The sequence below is a fragment of the Papio anubis genome, chromosome 9, assembly GCF_008728515.1.
Source record: "Papio anubis isolate 15944 chromosome 9, Panubis1.0, whole genome shotgun sequence".
In the NCBI taxonomy this organism is placed as follows: Eukaryota; Metazoa; Chordata; class Mammalia; order Primates; family Cercopithecidae; genus Papio; species Papio anubis.
The window spans coordinates 74,086,151-74,103,182 of record NC_044984.1 but is presented as its reverse complement, the minus strand read 5'-3'; the positions used below and the strand labels follow the sequence as shown (position 1 = coordinate 74,103,182).

General features: G+C 35.5%; 1 protein-coding gene across 9 annotated transcripts in view; it reads left to right on the top strand.

Annotated features, from left to right (window-relative positions):
• The window catches only part of PPP1R12A (protein phosphatase 1 regulatory subunit 12A), a 161,947-nt gene extending 155,464 nt beyond the window's left edge, over positions 1 to 6,483 (top strand). For 2 of the 9 annotated variants that reach the window (XM_021922639.2, XM_021922637.2), the window contains 2 exons: positions 1,444 to 1,494; positions 2,389 to 2,669. In XM_021922639.2, coding sequence (XP_021778331.1) covers positions 1,444 to 1,494; positions 2,389 to 2,523 — 186 coding nt within the window. In that variant the 3' untranslated portion in view covers positions 2,524 to 2,669. The other 7 variants (XM_003906819.5, XM_009181263.4, XM_021922638.2 and 4 more) reach the window with 7 other exon arrangements.
• The last annotated feature ends 10,549 nt before the right edge of the window (positions 6,484 to 17,032 follow it).

The following is a 17,032-nucleotide window of genomic DNA, read 5'->3' as shown; positions in this document are numbered from 1 at the left end:
GCTATTTTTTTAATTTCTTCTTGGAGACAAGGTCTCACTTTTTTGCCCAGGCTGGTCTTGAACTCGTGGCTTTATGCTATCCTTCCACCTAGGCCTCCCAAAGTGCTGGGATTACAGGCTTGAGCCATTGTGCCTGGCCAATTATATTTTTTAATGTTAATACATTTGTCAAATATAAGAAATTTCGTACCATTTACAGTTGTCAATTTCATTGAGCTAATAGAATCAGGCAGTCGGGTGTAGTTTTCTTGTCTTACTTTACCACTAAGTTAAAATCTTGAAGACACCTAATAAAATTGAGGCTCATCGGGAGATTAATCCTCTCAGAAGAAATATTCTATTTCTGATATTTTGCAAAGTGGTAAAGATCAAATATGACACTTTATGTGCTAGTATTTTGAGAAGTGTGATGATTTCTATGAATTTGTCATGACTGTATTATTTACTAGAAGAAAGATCTATGTATTGAAAATAATGTTTTTGTCTATATAATGTTTAGGCATGCTGATGTTAGAATAGCATGGTACTTAAAAGATGATGAGTAGGATTAAAATCCCATACCCTAAAAACATTAACATTTACAGTAAATGTACTGCTTGACTAAATATCAGCATTTGTTATTAATCTGGGAAAGAATGTCTTGGAAATAGTTTCAGTGTGATTAAACTAAATTTAAATGGTTTGTATCTGAAAGGTGACCGGCAAGAGTCAGTATCTTCTGGGCGGTATGACCTAACCAGTTTTACAGCTCATCAATTACTGCTGCTTGCTTTTTGCATAACACCCCAGAATGCTTATCATTTAAGGGAGAATAAAACAGTACACTGCAGTAATGTGTTGTGTGTTAGCTTTGCCTGTCACTCTTTGAAAGAAGTTTAAAATAAATGCTGCAGTTGCTTCTCTATTAGATTCACCGCATTAATGCTACACATAATGTCAACCTAAATATAAAGCTATAAAGTCAGTTGAATAAATAATAGCTAGTACACATTGTGGGTGGTGGAAACGAGCTTTTCTTACATTCCTCTGAAATTGCAAAATACACATATTTTAGGCATGTTTGCTTCTTGCTTTTCTGCTTCTATCACTGTAATATGATTGCATCTTTGTGTGAGTTTTGTTTTTCTTTTCTGTACGGTCTTCAGTCTTGAGTATTGATTCACTCTAAGTTTTACATGAACTAAAAAAGTAGTTTGAACATGTTATATAGCATCCTCCCAGAAAGTCAAAGCTTTGAATTAAGAGCTTGCACTAAGGAAAAAGATCTTCATATTTATTTTTCTCAAATTTTGGAAAGCTCTTTACATATCACTGGCATCACATCTTTTCTACACTGCTCCTGATTGGACCTTTAATTCTGAAGTATCACTATTTCACAGTATAGAAGAAGACTTAAGAATATAATAATTATATAACTAACGTTGGTACCTTAAATTGATCTAGGAACGAAGAGCTCTAGAAAGAAGAATATCTGAAATGGAAGAAGAGCTCAAAGTAAGTAAACTATGTTATTTATGAGAGATAGTGCTGTTTATGTATTAATGTTTAAAATACTATTAAAGATAGGGTTTACATTAATTGTTCTCAAAGCTGATTACCCAATTTGTGAACTGTCTATATCTGGTGCTTCTCTTTCTTCCTGAATCCAGGTTCTAGTGAGCGAGAAGAGAGTCTAAAACCCAAATCTTAACACCTGTGAAAAAAGGAGAAAAACAAAATAAAAAATAAAACCCAAATTATTTTGATAATCAATTTGTGTCACACTTTTGCTGTTCACGTATAGAAAAACTTAATAATAGGATATAGGATGTATTATTTATTCATGTTTCTGTATACTTTTATGTTTCTTGGTGAGTAAGTAGTGGAGGGGGATACTATAAAATGTTCTCCTTTGAAAGTAAAGGACATTAGGGTAGTGAACAGTCAGAGATGTATTTTGTCAAACTCCATATTATCTGTAGAAATAATTATGTTTTGAATGTCTTCACAAGAAAAGTAGCATAGTTAATTGATTACCTCTTACCATATTGTCTTTCATAAAATATCTTTATCACATTGTGAATTAATGAACCAATGCATAGTATATTATACCCACAGAATTAGTAGTTCAGGATTTAGATGTTTCAGTATTAAATTGTTTGGTTTATTATTAGACCATTATTATTCAATGGCTTTGAAGATTGGAGACAAATCTTTTGTATTTTGTTTGCTTATGTATTATTTAGTTTGAAATAGAATTTTAGGAATACATTGTTTACCTTTCTGAATCTCTTTTTCTTTTAAGACGTATTATTTTTTAAAAATTATTACCTGTGATTATATTCTTACTATACGCTTTTCCATTTTCTTATTTTTTATTCCTATTTCTTTATGTTCTGATTCCTGCAGAACCTGCACCAAATAAAGCAAATTCAATCTCTGAGAGAGTTAAATGAGCGACTGCTGACTGAGAATAGGGCCTTGACAAGAGTGGTAGCCAAGCGCTCAGGGTTCTATAGGCAACTGCAGTCTGTGAACCTATAATTTTTAGTTTCATCATTTCTTCTTGGTAGAGCCAGGCAGGTGTTTTTATATTAGTAGGCGTGTTTTGTAAGAGCTCACTTTTACAAATTAATGCCATTGTGTCTGGAGCATATCATATAACTAATTATGCATGGCTGCTTAGAATGTTACAAATTGTCACTAATTATATATTGCAGTTGATGAACTACACTAAAATTAGGGATGATTTTGGAATTTAAGTTGAAGACTTATTTGTACTTTTGTAAAGCTTTTGCACATTTTTTAGCTGTACAGATATTTTAGGACTTAAAATATGTTATTTACAGTTCTTTACTAGAGAGAAAACATAAACAGTATATAACATTTTACATATAATATATTTTGAAGCTGAAGATTAAGCATGCATTATCTGTTTTTCAAAATAATGTCATTTGATGTCAGAACCACATTAGTTTATAGTCATTCAGTTTTCTATTATAAATATTCAAATGAATAAACTCAAGATTACTATATTTTATATCTAAAGATTCTGAACACAGATAAGAATGCGTTAGTTCCACATAAAATTAAATCTTCCTAAAGATTTTGCTTAAGGTAGTTTTGCAAATAGAAGTTCTACTTTTATCTAGTTAGATAATCTAATACATTTTGAAAACTAAGGAAAGAGAACTATTTTGGAAAGTATGGTTTAAGGACCAAAAATATGAGCTATTTCATTTCTTAGTGAAACTGGCAAAGAACATACAATTTTAATTGTCCTTAGTAGACTATTCAGTTAACTTGTAATATTTTCATCCCCTTCATCAGTTTGTCTGTAAAACAGCAGAAAATTGAGATGCATTGTTTGAAGATATGAGGCTATTTGCTTCAAAATTGGTTATTGTAATGGTTGGATCATAGATACAGACTTACTACTTTAGCTTACACATGATATACTATTCTAATAATAGTAATTACTTGTTACCATTTAATAAGCATCTGTTCGGGATCGGACATTGTATTAGGCGTCTTAAACTGAGGTACAATAGGTGAATCCTTTAAGGAATTTTAATAATTTAGAACAAGTCTAACTTCTTCAATATTTTCCTAGGTAGTTTGGCTTTCTTGTGGAACAATGTTAAGTATTATGATTTTAGGTCTGACATACATAAAGCAAAAGTCTTTGGTTTGGGTGCTGACAGGAACCTCTTTTAAGAGCCTATCCTAACAAAAACGGGCTTCATTGTCTTGGCTGCTCGAATGTGGTGTGCTTGTGAGTCATAAAATCGAGCGATTTAGTAAATTGCAATGGAAAATTTGGAGAGAATAAACCTTTCATTCCAGCATTTATGAAACTAATTAGCTTTACAAATCCAGGTGTGTTTTTTTTTTTTCCTTCTTCCTGATACATGTTTTAGATACTAGAAATATATATAACTGACAAAGCTTGATCATGTGTTTTGTGGTGAAAATATAACATTTATTAAAAATAATGTTTTATCTATTTATTGAAGGTAAATCTTCAATTTTTCTCTTTACAGATGTTACCAGACCTAAAAGCAGACAACCAGAGGCTAAAGGATGAAAATGGGGCCTTGATCAGAGTTATAAGCAAACTTTCCAAATAAAAAAAGAAAAAAAAAAGCAGCAAGTAATGGAATTGCACATATTAGTAACCCAGTGGACCATAATTGGCAGTCACTGGAAGCCTGGGAAGAATCCTTGGAGACTGTCATTTTCGGATATCCTGCCAAATGCCCTCTTATCTAGAATTTTTATTTCATTTTGTTTAATTTTCTGGGGTGTTTTTGTTGTTGTTGGTTGTTTTTTTGTTTTTGTTTTTTTTTTTTAATCAAGACCATTGTTTCATGTTAATGCAGCTGCTGAGAAGAATTTTTTTTAATGACTGAGAAAACTTGTTTACAGCTCCAGCATATAAGGAAAGTGTTCAAGGCCAGATATGCCTCAGATATTTAACCAGTAAGCCTTAGTTGTACATAAATACTTCTGTGTCAACAAAAACCTTCAGCTCTCACAGAAGACAGTTACTCAACATTTTTTGATGTGCCACAGTTTCCAGTTTTTCGATATTTAAATTTTTTTGGCTTTTCATCTAAGTTTGGGTTTGTATTTTTTCCTTCTAAACTCTTCATGTGGCAGAGTCTTCTATGTTTTCACAGCTTTTTCATTTACAGATAAGAACACTTGCTCTTCTGTGATTATTGTCGTGTATTAGGCTAATGCTGTGTTGTCTCCCACCTGGAACTGAATTGCTTGGTGGAACATATGCTTTCACTGTTTGTGCAATATGCATTTATTTCTTACATGAATGCTTTAAAGTCATTTGAGATTAGATCTTTTAATTCCTATTTTCTGCTTCATTGGTCACTTTTTTGTTTTTATTGTAGTATAAGATGTTAGATTCTGTAATCTTCACATTCATTTTAGCAGGTACTGAGTGATGCTGTATATACAAATAAGTGTATTGTTTTGATTTTTAGACCACCACATGGCATGCTTGACTATTTCTTATTTCAAATGTCTGCTAATGCAGAGTAGGCTACTCCATGATAGTGTTAAAAAACGAAATTTGCTAACAATGTGATATAAAGACTTTAAAAGTTACACATTATGTGGAGCCCTATCTTTACAAAAGTTTCCTACTGTAAAATGCTTTTATTTTCAGTTTTCATTTGATAGTACTCAACCATAATTAAACTTGCATAAGATAATTGCTTTACATTTCACATACCTATATTTATCTGAGTGCTGTCTAAAACTGTTGTGCTAGCCAAAGTAATGCTATGAAATCATTTGCAGAATTAACCCGTGAGTTAATGTTAAATGCACTGTTATTGCCATGTGAAGAGGCATCGACTTTGATACCACCATCATGTTCAGACCATTTTATACATTTCAGTGGCCTTTTTTTTTAAGGAAAAAAAAAGCGCAAAACCAAGTACATAGTGAAGATGGCTTTTATTTGGACAAATAGCTTTTATATTTTCATTAAACCATGCAAAAAATACTACATCTTTCTGGCACATAACTGTCTCCTTAACCACTGAACAGTTCAGCCATTTGAATAAATTGTACATTGTAAAGCTTATAGTAGCTGATTGTATTATTGATTGTATTGTATACTATATTAAATGTGAATTTGTACCCCTTCATTTTAAAAGGTCATTGTGTTCTACTGCCTATTTTAGATTACTTTGGGGTTGGGGAAGGGTGTTTTGGTAAGCAGGATTTTAAGTCCTCTCTCTCTTGATTGGTTTTATGAAGATATAAGGTTATGCTCTTACTACCAAGCTCAGGATTCTTGATTTTAAAGGTACAAGGATAGTTGTGGGAGTTTTATTTTTGGTTATATTTGAACTGTATGAATGGTGGGTCTGAATATTGAGAATTTCCATGGTCTTATGTGGAGGTAAAATATACAGATAACTGATCAGTTTGAGTGACCGCAACATGTTCTGGTTGCACAACAGTTAGGCATGCTATGGTTTATATTTGTGAAGTTTGGATGCCTGTGAAGAATGATTAAATACATGTTTCTAATATTTTAGTGTTTTGTATTTAGGTTATTTATTCTTTGTATCTAAAACTGAACAGCTACTGTGCTATATTGATTTTATTGGTAGTATTGAGCAGACCTTGTTTCTGCATGAAACTAGTTGCAAAACCCACTATTTTGGAAATAAAAATGTATTTTGACATATACAAATAAAATGAATAAAACTATTTTAAATGTGTGAACTTTTAATGAAGACATTTTAAATTTTGTTCTGAGATATTTAAATTCTGCATGGGTATTTTTTCACTGGTTGCTTTACTTGGATACCAATTTGAATAATTTCTGAAATTGTAATATTGTGATAATTTGCACAGCGTTGTACATGCACATCTGTAAATGCAATCTTAATTGCCATATTTATGCAATCTGTGTACCAATTTGGACAAATGTTTATATATTTTACATAAAGCTGTCTGTATGCAGAATCTGAGAACTAGTTTTTTTATGATAATAAGTGGGTAAAAATAATAACAGTGAGTTTCAGGGTAGTTGCTTTGTAGCAGATTTCGCTTCCATAAACATTCTGGTTTTTTTTAAGAATAAACCTGTGCTTTTTCTTATCTGCAAACATAGGCTTAGTGATACATATAAAGGTAATATTCCATTGAAACATACAATTTACTTTAATATTAGATCATTTTCCAGTTTAGATTTGTCCAAGGTTCAACCTGCTAACCCTTCTATAACTAAGAGGCACTTTTAGCCAGGTGTGGATGGGAGGCCCAGGCGGGAGGATTACCTGAGGACAGGAGTTTGAGACCACCCTGGCCAACAGGACGAAACCCCGTTTCTACTAAAAATAAAAAATTAGCCAGGTATGATGGCACGCGCCTGTAATCCCAACTGCTCAGGAGGCTGAGAGGAGAATTGCTTGGACCAGGCAATTCACTGAGGTTGCAGTGAGCCGAGATCACGCCACTGTACTTTAGCCTGGGCAACTGAGTGAGACTCCGTCTCCAAGAAAAGAAAAAAAAAAGAGGCACTTCTGATTTTGGAACTTGGATAGAGGACTGGTAGTAAGCCTAAATTAATATTGACTAAATTAATACAACAAGGATTGAATTCTATTGTTTCTATTTCCAGTACTTTACCTATTCATGCTTAGAATGGTAGGTTTTACTGTTATGTGTCCTACAAGAGTATTCGTATAAAAGAGTAAGGTAGATATTTTCCAATCCATTAGGCTAACTTTATTCTTTTGCTTAAAAGTATATTACTACTTAGTCTTCTTTGGTTAAACTGAGACAGTCATGACTTCCAATCCCAACATATTTCCCATAGGACATAATAAATAGCTTTGTAGATTATCTTTCACTTTGACATTATAAGCAGAATACACAGCAAACTCCACTAAAAATTATTAACTATTCATTAGCTCTGTCTTGCTAATGATAACCTTTGTTTGCAAAGATGAAAGCTGGCTGATGCAGTCTTTGATGTTCCATGTTTACACTGTATGTGCATGGTCTCTGTATCTGAATATGATGTGTAGCAGGAATAATGTACATATGAGAACTCTCCAAAAAGCATTGGGTTTAGAGTGAAATATTATTTTCGTATTTTATTCATCTCTCTATAACTAAATCCATTTCCTGGCTTTGATTTTGGAAAGGTTCTCTGGCATTAATGGCCATACAGATGAGTGCTCTTTCTCTTAGGTAAGTGATGTGGAGAGTATTATATTACTCTTCCTTGCCTATAAAATAACCAGATTACAGAAGTACTAAATTTAAAATAAAAATACAGGAGTCAGAGGTGTGAGATTTATTTCTATAATAAGGTAACATAAATAATGGATTCTACCTTATTACTGTAACTTCAAAGTTTTATTATTAAAAGTTGTCTAAAGGTTATTAGAAGTAAGATCTTTTGAGCCAAGCTATCCCAACACGCCCCTCCTTAAATTCCAGTAAGTGTCTGGGTCTCATAAACCAACTGCATTTTTATTTTTAAAAAGCTGAAGGAAAAGGGGAAAAGTTTGAAGAAATGAAGGGTATTAGTAGATTCTGTCCTTAACAATATATAACTAATAGAACACGTACTTGGTGGTTGTAGGTCTGAAAGAGTGATAGTGGAAAAGAAGAGATTTGCTTTCTCCCCTCTTTCTCACTCTCAGTTTTTCTTACAGGTCTGTTTCAATAGCGTATCTCATTTGATCCTTAAAGTGCTCCATTTACAGGTGAGAAAGCTGAGGTTTACGGATTCTTTATTGGTTCAGCATCCAAAGCCTGGTACAACACAAAACTCTTAACCAAAACTGTGGTGGTGATTTTTCCCAACTCTGAATCCAGGACTTTTTTTTCATATACCAGTTAGTTGCATAGTTTATTTGCATGTAACTGCATAAGTTTCTTGAGTCTATATACTTAGGCTTAAAATATTTGAGTATCTTTGAAGATGGCATTTCTTGGCCGTTTTTTTTTTTTGGTTTTTTTGTTTTTTTGTTTTTTGAGACGGAGTCTGGCTCTGTCCCCAGGCTGGAGTGCAGTGGTGCGATCTCAGCTCACTGCAAGCTCTGCCTTCTGGGTTCACACCATTCTCCTGCCTCAGCCTCCCTAGTAGCTGGGACTACAGGCACCCGCCACCACGCCCGGCTAATTTTTTGTGCTTTTAGTAAAGACGGTTTTCACCGTGTTAAGCCAGAATAGTTTCAATCTCCTGACCTTGTGATCCACCTGCCTTGGCCTCCCAAAGTGCTGGGATTACAGGCGTCAGCCACCTCGCCTGGCTTCTTGATTTTTTTTTTTCCTCCTCATTCTCTAATCTCACATCCTCACCCCCACACCTGCTAAATTTTTCCTTTCGTAGGGCTTCTTTCTTAATACCACTTTGCCCTATAATTTGTTTTTGTTTTTGTTTTAGATAGAGGAATGCAGTCATGCTCAAGCAGTTAGTTGATTCTCTGGTGCAAATTCTAATGATAGCCAGTAGTCCATTATAAGTTTATAAAAGATTTAACATACCTGCATGAAAAATTTCCTTTGCATTCTTCAAAAATAGATTTTTAAAAAATTAATGCTCAGAGCTTAATTCCCTTTTTTATTCCCTAGTAAGATAAGCAACATTATTAGTGCTACAGTTTTAACAGACTTTTCTCCCAATGAAAAATGTGTGGAATACCAAATATGTAAAACATAACAATTGTATGTATATAAACTCGTAGATAAGAACTTCCCCACCCCCAGAAAAAGTAGCCAAAATGGGCCTCTATAAGACAGTTTTATGACAGCAGCTTGACTCCTTCACTTGTTACTGCACAATTCTTAGGTTGTGACCACAGCATTGCTGAGCAAATGCAGCTGACCTAAACTTTTATAATATAATATATACTGTACACATGCTCTAGTAGTATACCAGTTTACGTGAGTGAGTGTGCTATTACTTTCCTCAACAGTGAAAAATACAGGCACAGAGTAGGAGAAGCGCCACACAAAGATAACCTCGCAGTACAAGTTAGTGCTTTAGTACTCAGTATTGTCCAAATTTTGCCTATATCTAAACATTATTTTTACAATTTCTAAAAATTAAAGCATTTTAGCAAAATTTGAATTTAAGTTTGGTGAAATCCATCAAATACCTTTGCAGACCCTACGGGGACACTGATCTGTAAACCTTTGACATGGGCCTTTGGATTCAATCACATCTAGATAATAAATCTCAGCTTCATTTGATAAAAGTCAATTACATATATCCAAAGCATCTTGTTTTAAAACATAATGTTACTGTTTCTTTTTAAAATACCTTAAAGCAAAATTTTGAAATAATTTATTTGGTTACCATAAACACCTAATTTTTTACTCAGTCCAGTAAGGGAGAAAGGTTTGAGAAGTGGATTTCAGAAGACTTCCTTGTATCATTGGAAAGAACAAAGTAAACCTCTAACTATGCCACCACATCTGTCCTAAAGGACTCCAGGAACACTGACCTGCTACTCATGTGAGTCTGCTTTGTTTATGAACCCTAGTTGCTCTTACCAAAGAAGGAATGATAGGGAAAAGTGGCAGGGTGTTTATAGGTGTCATATACAAAATGTATTTGCCATAGAAAGGTGGTGTGGGCTAGAAAATGTTTTAATCAATACTTGATAATAGCTAATAATTGTTAAGAGCATAATTATAATTTTATTTGTTGGAATGTCAGGATTATCACTAATTGTGGATGCTTAAAGTTTACATAATGCTTCTCAAAATATCCTGAGGTCATGTGGGCCATTTGTCAGCCTTCAGGTCAGAGACTAACCTTGTTACATAATGCTCTTCTGCATAAGAATGTTATAATCTGTGATTTCTTTTGTCTGAAGCTTTAGCCCTGCCTATTTCATTCTTTCTTTCGGCTTTACTGTCCCTCTAGTGTCTAGTATTTGCTTTACTGAGACTAGTAGCAGAAAAACCAGAGGGGAAAGGACCTAAATTTTAGTATTTTCTGTGAACAAACACCTACGCTTACCTTGTATTTGTGGTTTTTTTAAAAAGTCATTTCCTTTATTTTACTATGAGCTCCTGGAAACATCAGAATATCATTCATCTTTGTTCTCGGCACTTAGCACAGTGCCTGGCCTGTAGTAGGTGTTTATTAAATGTTTTGAAGGAAAGCGTAAATCTGAATAGTTGTGGTATGTGTTGTGGAAGAAAAAATCTAGACTAGCATCTAGATTTTTAAGAAAGCTTTTTAAAGTTATTAAATATAAACATTCAGATTCTTGCATACTTTGTCTCCTCATTCACAAGCTCCTGTTAGCACTTAAATGCCAAGCACTGCTATAGGTGATGGTCATACATCCAAAAGAAAAACAGGCAAAAATAAAATCTCTGCCTTGTGGAGACTACATTCAAATAGCGGAAAGATTGAAAATAATCCATTACATGTTACTTTACAAGATAGTAGACAACTAGGGAAAAACTAGGGCTGGGCGCGGTGGCTCACGCCTGTAATCCCAACACTTTGGGAGGCCGAGGCAAGCAGATCACAAGATCAAGAGATCGAGACTAGCCTGGCCAACATGGTGAAGCCCCGTCTCTACTAAAAATACACAAATTAGCTGGGCGTGATGGTACGTGCCTGTAGTCCCAGCTACTCGAGAGGCTGAGGCAGGAGAATCGCTTGAGCCTGGGAGGCAGAGGTTGCAGTGAGCCTAGATAGCGCCAAAACTAGGCCAGGATAAGAATTCAGGAGCGAAGGGAGAATTAATTAGAGAAAGCCTCACTGAGAATGTAATATCTGAGCCAAAATTGCAAGAAAGGTTGGGCAAAAATTATGCCGATGTCTGGGAGACCAGCATTTCCATGCAGAGGAACAAAAGCAAAGACCTTGAGGTGCAGATGTTCTCATATGTTGGAGAAACAGTAAGGTTAATTTGGTTATATTGGAGTGAGCAAGAAGTAGAGTAATAGGAAAGAAGGTCAGAGAGGCAACAGGAGAGCTAAATTCAGGACCTCATTTAGATATTTATTGACCATATGCTAGACTTGCTCCCTCAAAAACCTTATCTATATATCCTTTTCCCAAGAAGAATTTGTAACTTCTTAATAAAACCCACAAATACTGTATAACTATAAATATTTTTTAATAAAATAATTATATAAGTTGTGAATAAGGAGGATAATTATACTAGAAAACTAAGTTAAATCACCTAGAGGAAATATTCATTTAAATATAAAACATTTTCAAAGTATCCAAGCAACCAAGCTAGGAACAGGAAAATTGATCATTATAAATGTCATTGTTATATTAAAAAATCATATCAGTTCATTGGGCAAAATAAACATTTTTAGAGCAGTTCTCAGAACATAATTTTTCTCATGGATTTTACTATTGGTCTGTACACTTAACGTACATTGTCCTCATTTGTCTTTTCATTGTCTCAGCTAGAATACTGAGGTGCGCTTCCATAAATATTGTGCTATCGTTCCAACAGGGATCATAGTAATATCATCCCAGTGTGTAATATTCACCCTCTTTCTTGTCCTAGGAGTGTTTAGCTTAATTATTCCTCTACAACAGTGGTTTTCAACTTGAATCACCTGGCAAGCTTGTTCGGACACAATTTTGGTTGCTCCTGTTTCTAAGTCAGTATTGAGTGTCTGGAGTGGGTCCCATGAATTTGCATTTCCATCAAGTTCTCTGATGATGTTGATATTGTTGGTCCAGAAACTGTATTTAGAAACTTACACTATCAATTGTCTTTTTTCTGAATGGAAATAGAGTTCATTAGTAAAATCACTTGTGAGAACTTAAAATGTAGGTATTCTATGTTAGTAGTTAAAAAAGAGATCATATAGATATCAAACCTTGGGTAACATGAGTAATACTTAAAAAATAAAAGATCATTTGTTCAATCATACTACATATTCCCTGGCAGAGGAAAAATACACCTCCAGACAAACCTAATCTAGTTTATCAGGAAATCAAATTGGAAAAAGATTTTTTCATATGAGACAAGCAGCTGGATGACAGTCCCTTACATTTGATCAGGAAAAGAGTAGCCAATCTCCTACATCTCTTCTCTCTTCCCTTGCTAGAGAGAGGGAGAGAAAGCCAAAAATTCCAAGCAGGGAGGCAAATGTCCTACAATCTAGATCTCTTGCAAGCTTAAATTCTTAGGAAAGCCAACACAACTGCTGCTTATCTTTGAGGCCCAAGCTTTCTGGATTCTATAAAGTGCATCATTACCATGGTACAGCATGATGTAGGTAGGGACTCTACTACTTCTAAAATATGCATCCATTTGCTGCATGACTTATGCAGCTAGATATGCTAGGACTGCCAGTTACTTGAGTACTTGGATTAAAGGAAAATATGCTTAACCACTTTCTATTATTAATATATGAATCTATCAGTAATTCTCAAAATGGCATCTTGGGACCAATAGTATTAGCATCATCTGGGAATTTGTTAGAAATACAGATTATCAGACAACATCCCAAACCTACAGAATCAGAAACTGAGGATGAAGCACAACTGTTTTTTGGTTTTTTGTTTGTTTGTTTTTGAGACGGAGTCTTCCTCTACCAGGCCGAAGTAGTGTGCAGTGATGTGAACATGGCTCACTGCAACCTTGGCCTCCTGGGCTCAAGGGATCCTCCACCCTCCTCCACCCAGGTCTCGACCTCCCGAGTAGCTGGGACTACCAGGCATAGTCCTAGCTATAAACCATTGTAAGTACTTGAAGTTTTTAATCTGAGACTGGAAGCTAATTTTTTATTTTTTATAGAGACAGGGTATCCCTATGTTACCTAGACTGGTCTCGAACTCCTGGGCTCAAGCAGTCCTCTTGCCTCAGCCTCCCAAAGTGCTGGGATTACAGGCATAAGTCTCTATACCTGGCCCCAACAGTCTTTTTCAGCAGCCTCGCCAAGGCAAGCTAAAGTTTGAGAACTACTGGCCTATAGGTTTCAAACCTAGATCACCTGGGCTGAAGTAGAACTATGGGTTGAAAAAAAAAAAAAAAGAATTCTCAAGGCTTTTAGTGAGAAGTGAAAAGAATTATCAGTGGGGTGAGAAATCTCTGGCTATATTGGAATGTACTGCTGATACCACTCCCACCATCTGAAAAATGCTAGGGAAGACCTTAATCTCAGAAACTGGATTGGAGAAGTTCCTCATCAGATGAATTCATTTTAAGTTGAGGAGATTCACTTCAAAAATCTTTTTTAGGGAATCCCCACAGAAGGAACCAAGCAAGAGATTTTTGTTTAGGGGGAGATAAGGTTATACTATTAAAATGAGCAGTATATTATTCAGTGCTTGTCAAGTTACAAGTGAAGAAACTCAAATTGCCTAGAAGGTTAGGGTTGGGAAGATAGATAAAATATATTGGCTCAAGTTACTGGGAAGTTCAGAAGTCTAGCTGTCCTTAGACAAGACAGAATCCATTGGGTGTCACCTCTCTCCTTTTCTGTGCATTGACCTCATCTGTCCTACTAAAATGGAGAAAACTTATGACTATGAATGAGTAACAACCACAGAAGAAAGAAGTAATTTCTTACCCCAGCACCTAATATATGAAATCCCAGGAAATGAGCCTTTTTCATCCCTTGAATTAATCTGTTTTTCCATGGAGATGGAGTACTTAATTGATCAGTCCTTGGTCTCTATGTACCACTCTGGGCAAGGGTGAAGTAAAGTTTTATGGTTAGCAGCATTGCTGGAAGATATAAAGGATGTACAATCCCCCCAAAAAAGAAGGGGCTATAACCAGAAGAAGGACAAAAAGCAAGCAAAAAATCAATGACAGGAATATCACCTAAGAGGAACCTGATCACTGAAGTTTAAACCTTGAAATGTCACCACTTGTTTAGAATTGACTTTTAAATTTAATCAGAATCCATTGAAAATTGATGAGTTATTCAAATATTGAGTGCTACTGTGTGTCAGTTGCTATTCTAGGTGCGAGGGATAAAGCAGTGAACAAAATTGACAAAACTCCACCATAATAAAGCTTATGTGCTATTGGATGTAGGCAGAAAAACAAAATAATTACAGGGAGAATTACAAGTCCTTGGAGAAAAAGTAGGGATAAGAAAAAGCCTAAGGAATGTTGGGGAAGAGCATATTAGGGAGGAGGATTTTGGTTTTAAATAGGTTAAGGAAAGCATCACTGATGTGACTGAAGGAAATGATAGTGTGATCCATCAAGATTTCTGGGAAAAAGCATTCCAAGTATGTCTATTTGGAACAGCACACCCAAAGGCATGGGGCAGAAGCATTTTTAAAAAATAGCAAGAAAGCCAATGTGGCTGAAGCCAAGTAAACAAGGACAAGTGTATGAGAGATTAGGCCAGAGGAATATTTGGAGGCAAGATTATATATGGTCTTATAAACCATTGTAATAAGTACTTGAAGTTTTTAATCTGAGACTGGAAGCCATTTGAAGGATTTAAGAGAATAATATAATCTGACTTAGGTTTTTAAGGAATCTCCCTTAGACTACTTAGGAGACTATTACTGTAATCCATATGGGAGATAATAGTGTCTTGGCCCAGGGAGATAACAGTGAAGGTGCTGAGAAGTGGTAGGATTCTAAATCTATTTTGAAGGCAGAGCCCACACAATTGGATTTGAAGTAGGAGAGGAGTTCAGGATTATAGCCCTAGTAACTAGAAGGATGGAATTGCAATTAACTTAGAAGACAGTAGAACAAGTTTCTGGTAGAAAGTATGAAATTATGTTTTGGACATGTTAAGTTTGAGATGCTTATCAGTGTGCATATTTGTTAACCATCCAAGTCAAGATGTTGAGTTCAGAAGTGAGAAGCCAGAGATAGAAATCTGGGAGCCTGAGCATATGCATGACAGGGAAATTTATGAGACTGAGTGAGAGTAAAGGGCTGGCCATGGTGGTTCACTCCTGTAATTCCAGCACTTTGGGAGGCCAAGGTGGGTGGATCATGGGGTCAAGAGATCGAGACCATCCTGGCCAACATGGTGAAACCCTATCTCTACTAAAAATACAAAAATTAGCTGGGCATGGTGGTATGCACTTGTAGTTCCAGCTACTCAGTAGGCTGAGGCAGGAGAATCGCTTGAACCTGGGAGGCGGAGGTTGCAGTGAGCCAAGATCATGCCGCTGCACTCCAGCCTGGCGACGAAGTGAGACCCCATCTCAAAAAAAAAAAAAAAAAAAAAGTAGAGGTCCCGGGATTGGGGCCTAGGTTGTCCAGTGTTAAGAGATCAGGAAGATAGGAACCCAACAAAAAATAATGAAGGTTGGCCAATGAAATAGGAATAAAATAAGGAGACTGATGCTCTAGAGAGTGAAGAAAATGTTTCTAGGAAGCAATGACTGCTGTTACCAGATAAGGACTGGTATAAGAACTGTCAACTGGATATAGCAATATGAGCAGTTTAACTACAGTGGTGGTGGTGAAATCCTGTTTAGATGAGAATGAGAGGGAAATAATTGAGTTTAATATAGATAATTTTTTCCAATGTTTTGCAGCAAGGCCTTGTGGGACCAGGATCCTAAAAAAAGAGGAGCACAAAAAAAGTGAACCACACATTCAGCACCACTTTTCCCCAAAGACAATTTATAACTAGTGGCCAAGAGACTGAAAAACTGAGCAGCTATATTATCACTCACACAGGGTAGGGGATTCAAAACAGTTTATGGCCTGCCAAAGGGGAGGAACTGCATGAAATACCAGTTTTTTTTTTTTTTAAGTGGGGGTCCTTGAAGGGCTATTCCCTAAAAGAAAAGCATAAACCCAAAATAAGTAAGCCATCACAAAGTCTGAAATTGCTCAATCCTGAACAAGATTAAGATGATCTGTTCTTACCCTAACTCACTGCCAGATGTTAAAGTCCATCATTTTGGAAGAAGATAACATCATCCAGAGCCTAAAATTATTATAATTTGATACACAGTGTCCAGCATTCAATCAAAAAATTACAAGGCATTCCAGGAGATAAAACCAACTGACTGTAAAAACAGAAAGGAAAAAGGATAATTAAAACAGACCCATAGAAATTTATAATTTTTAAGTTATCTCTATTAAAGCTTAATCAGGGAAGCAGAACCAGTGTGAGTATTATGAAATAAGGAATTTATAGCAACAAGATTTGACACAATTGTGGAAGAAACTGAAGAAGTAAGGAACTGAAAGGGTGAGTTGGTGGGTAAGAGAGAAATCATGAACCAGCCCTTCTGAAGCGCAGGTATAGTTGGCCAAATTGGAGGTTGTCAGGGAAATTGAGAAGCCAGGTATATCCAGTTGCTGAAGTGGGCCTTCAAAAGAAAGCTGGATAAGTTGTTTAAAGATATTGTCACTTCATTTGGTAGTGAGTCTTGGGTCATAATTGGTCAACAGGTTCTGCAGTTAGAAATAAAAGTTGGACATGGAGCAGGTAAGAACAAGGACAGACTGGAACCCACCAGCACCTCTGCAGTTGTATCTCACTACTTCTCACCACAAAGGCCATCAGAGTATATTAGCTACTACTTCACTCTACCTTCCAAATCTCCTGCGTATTTTGATTT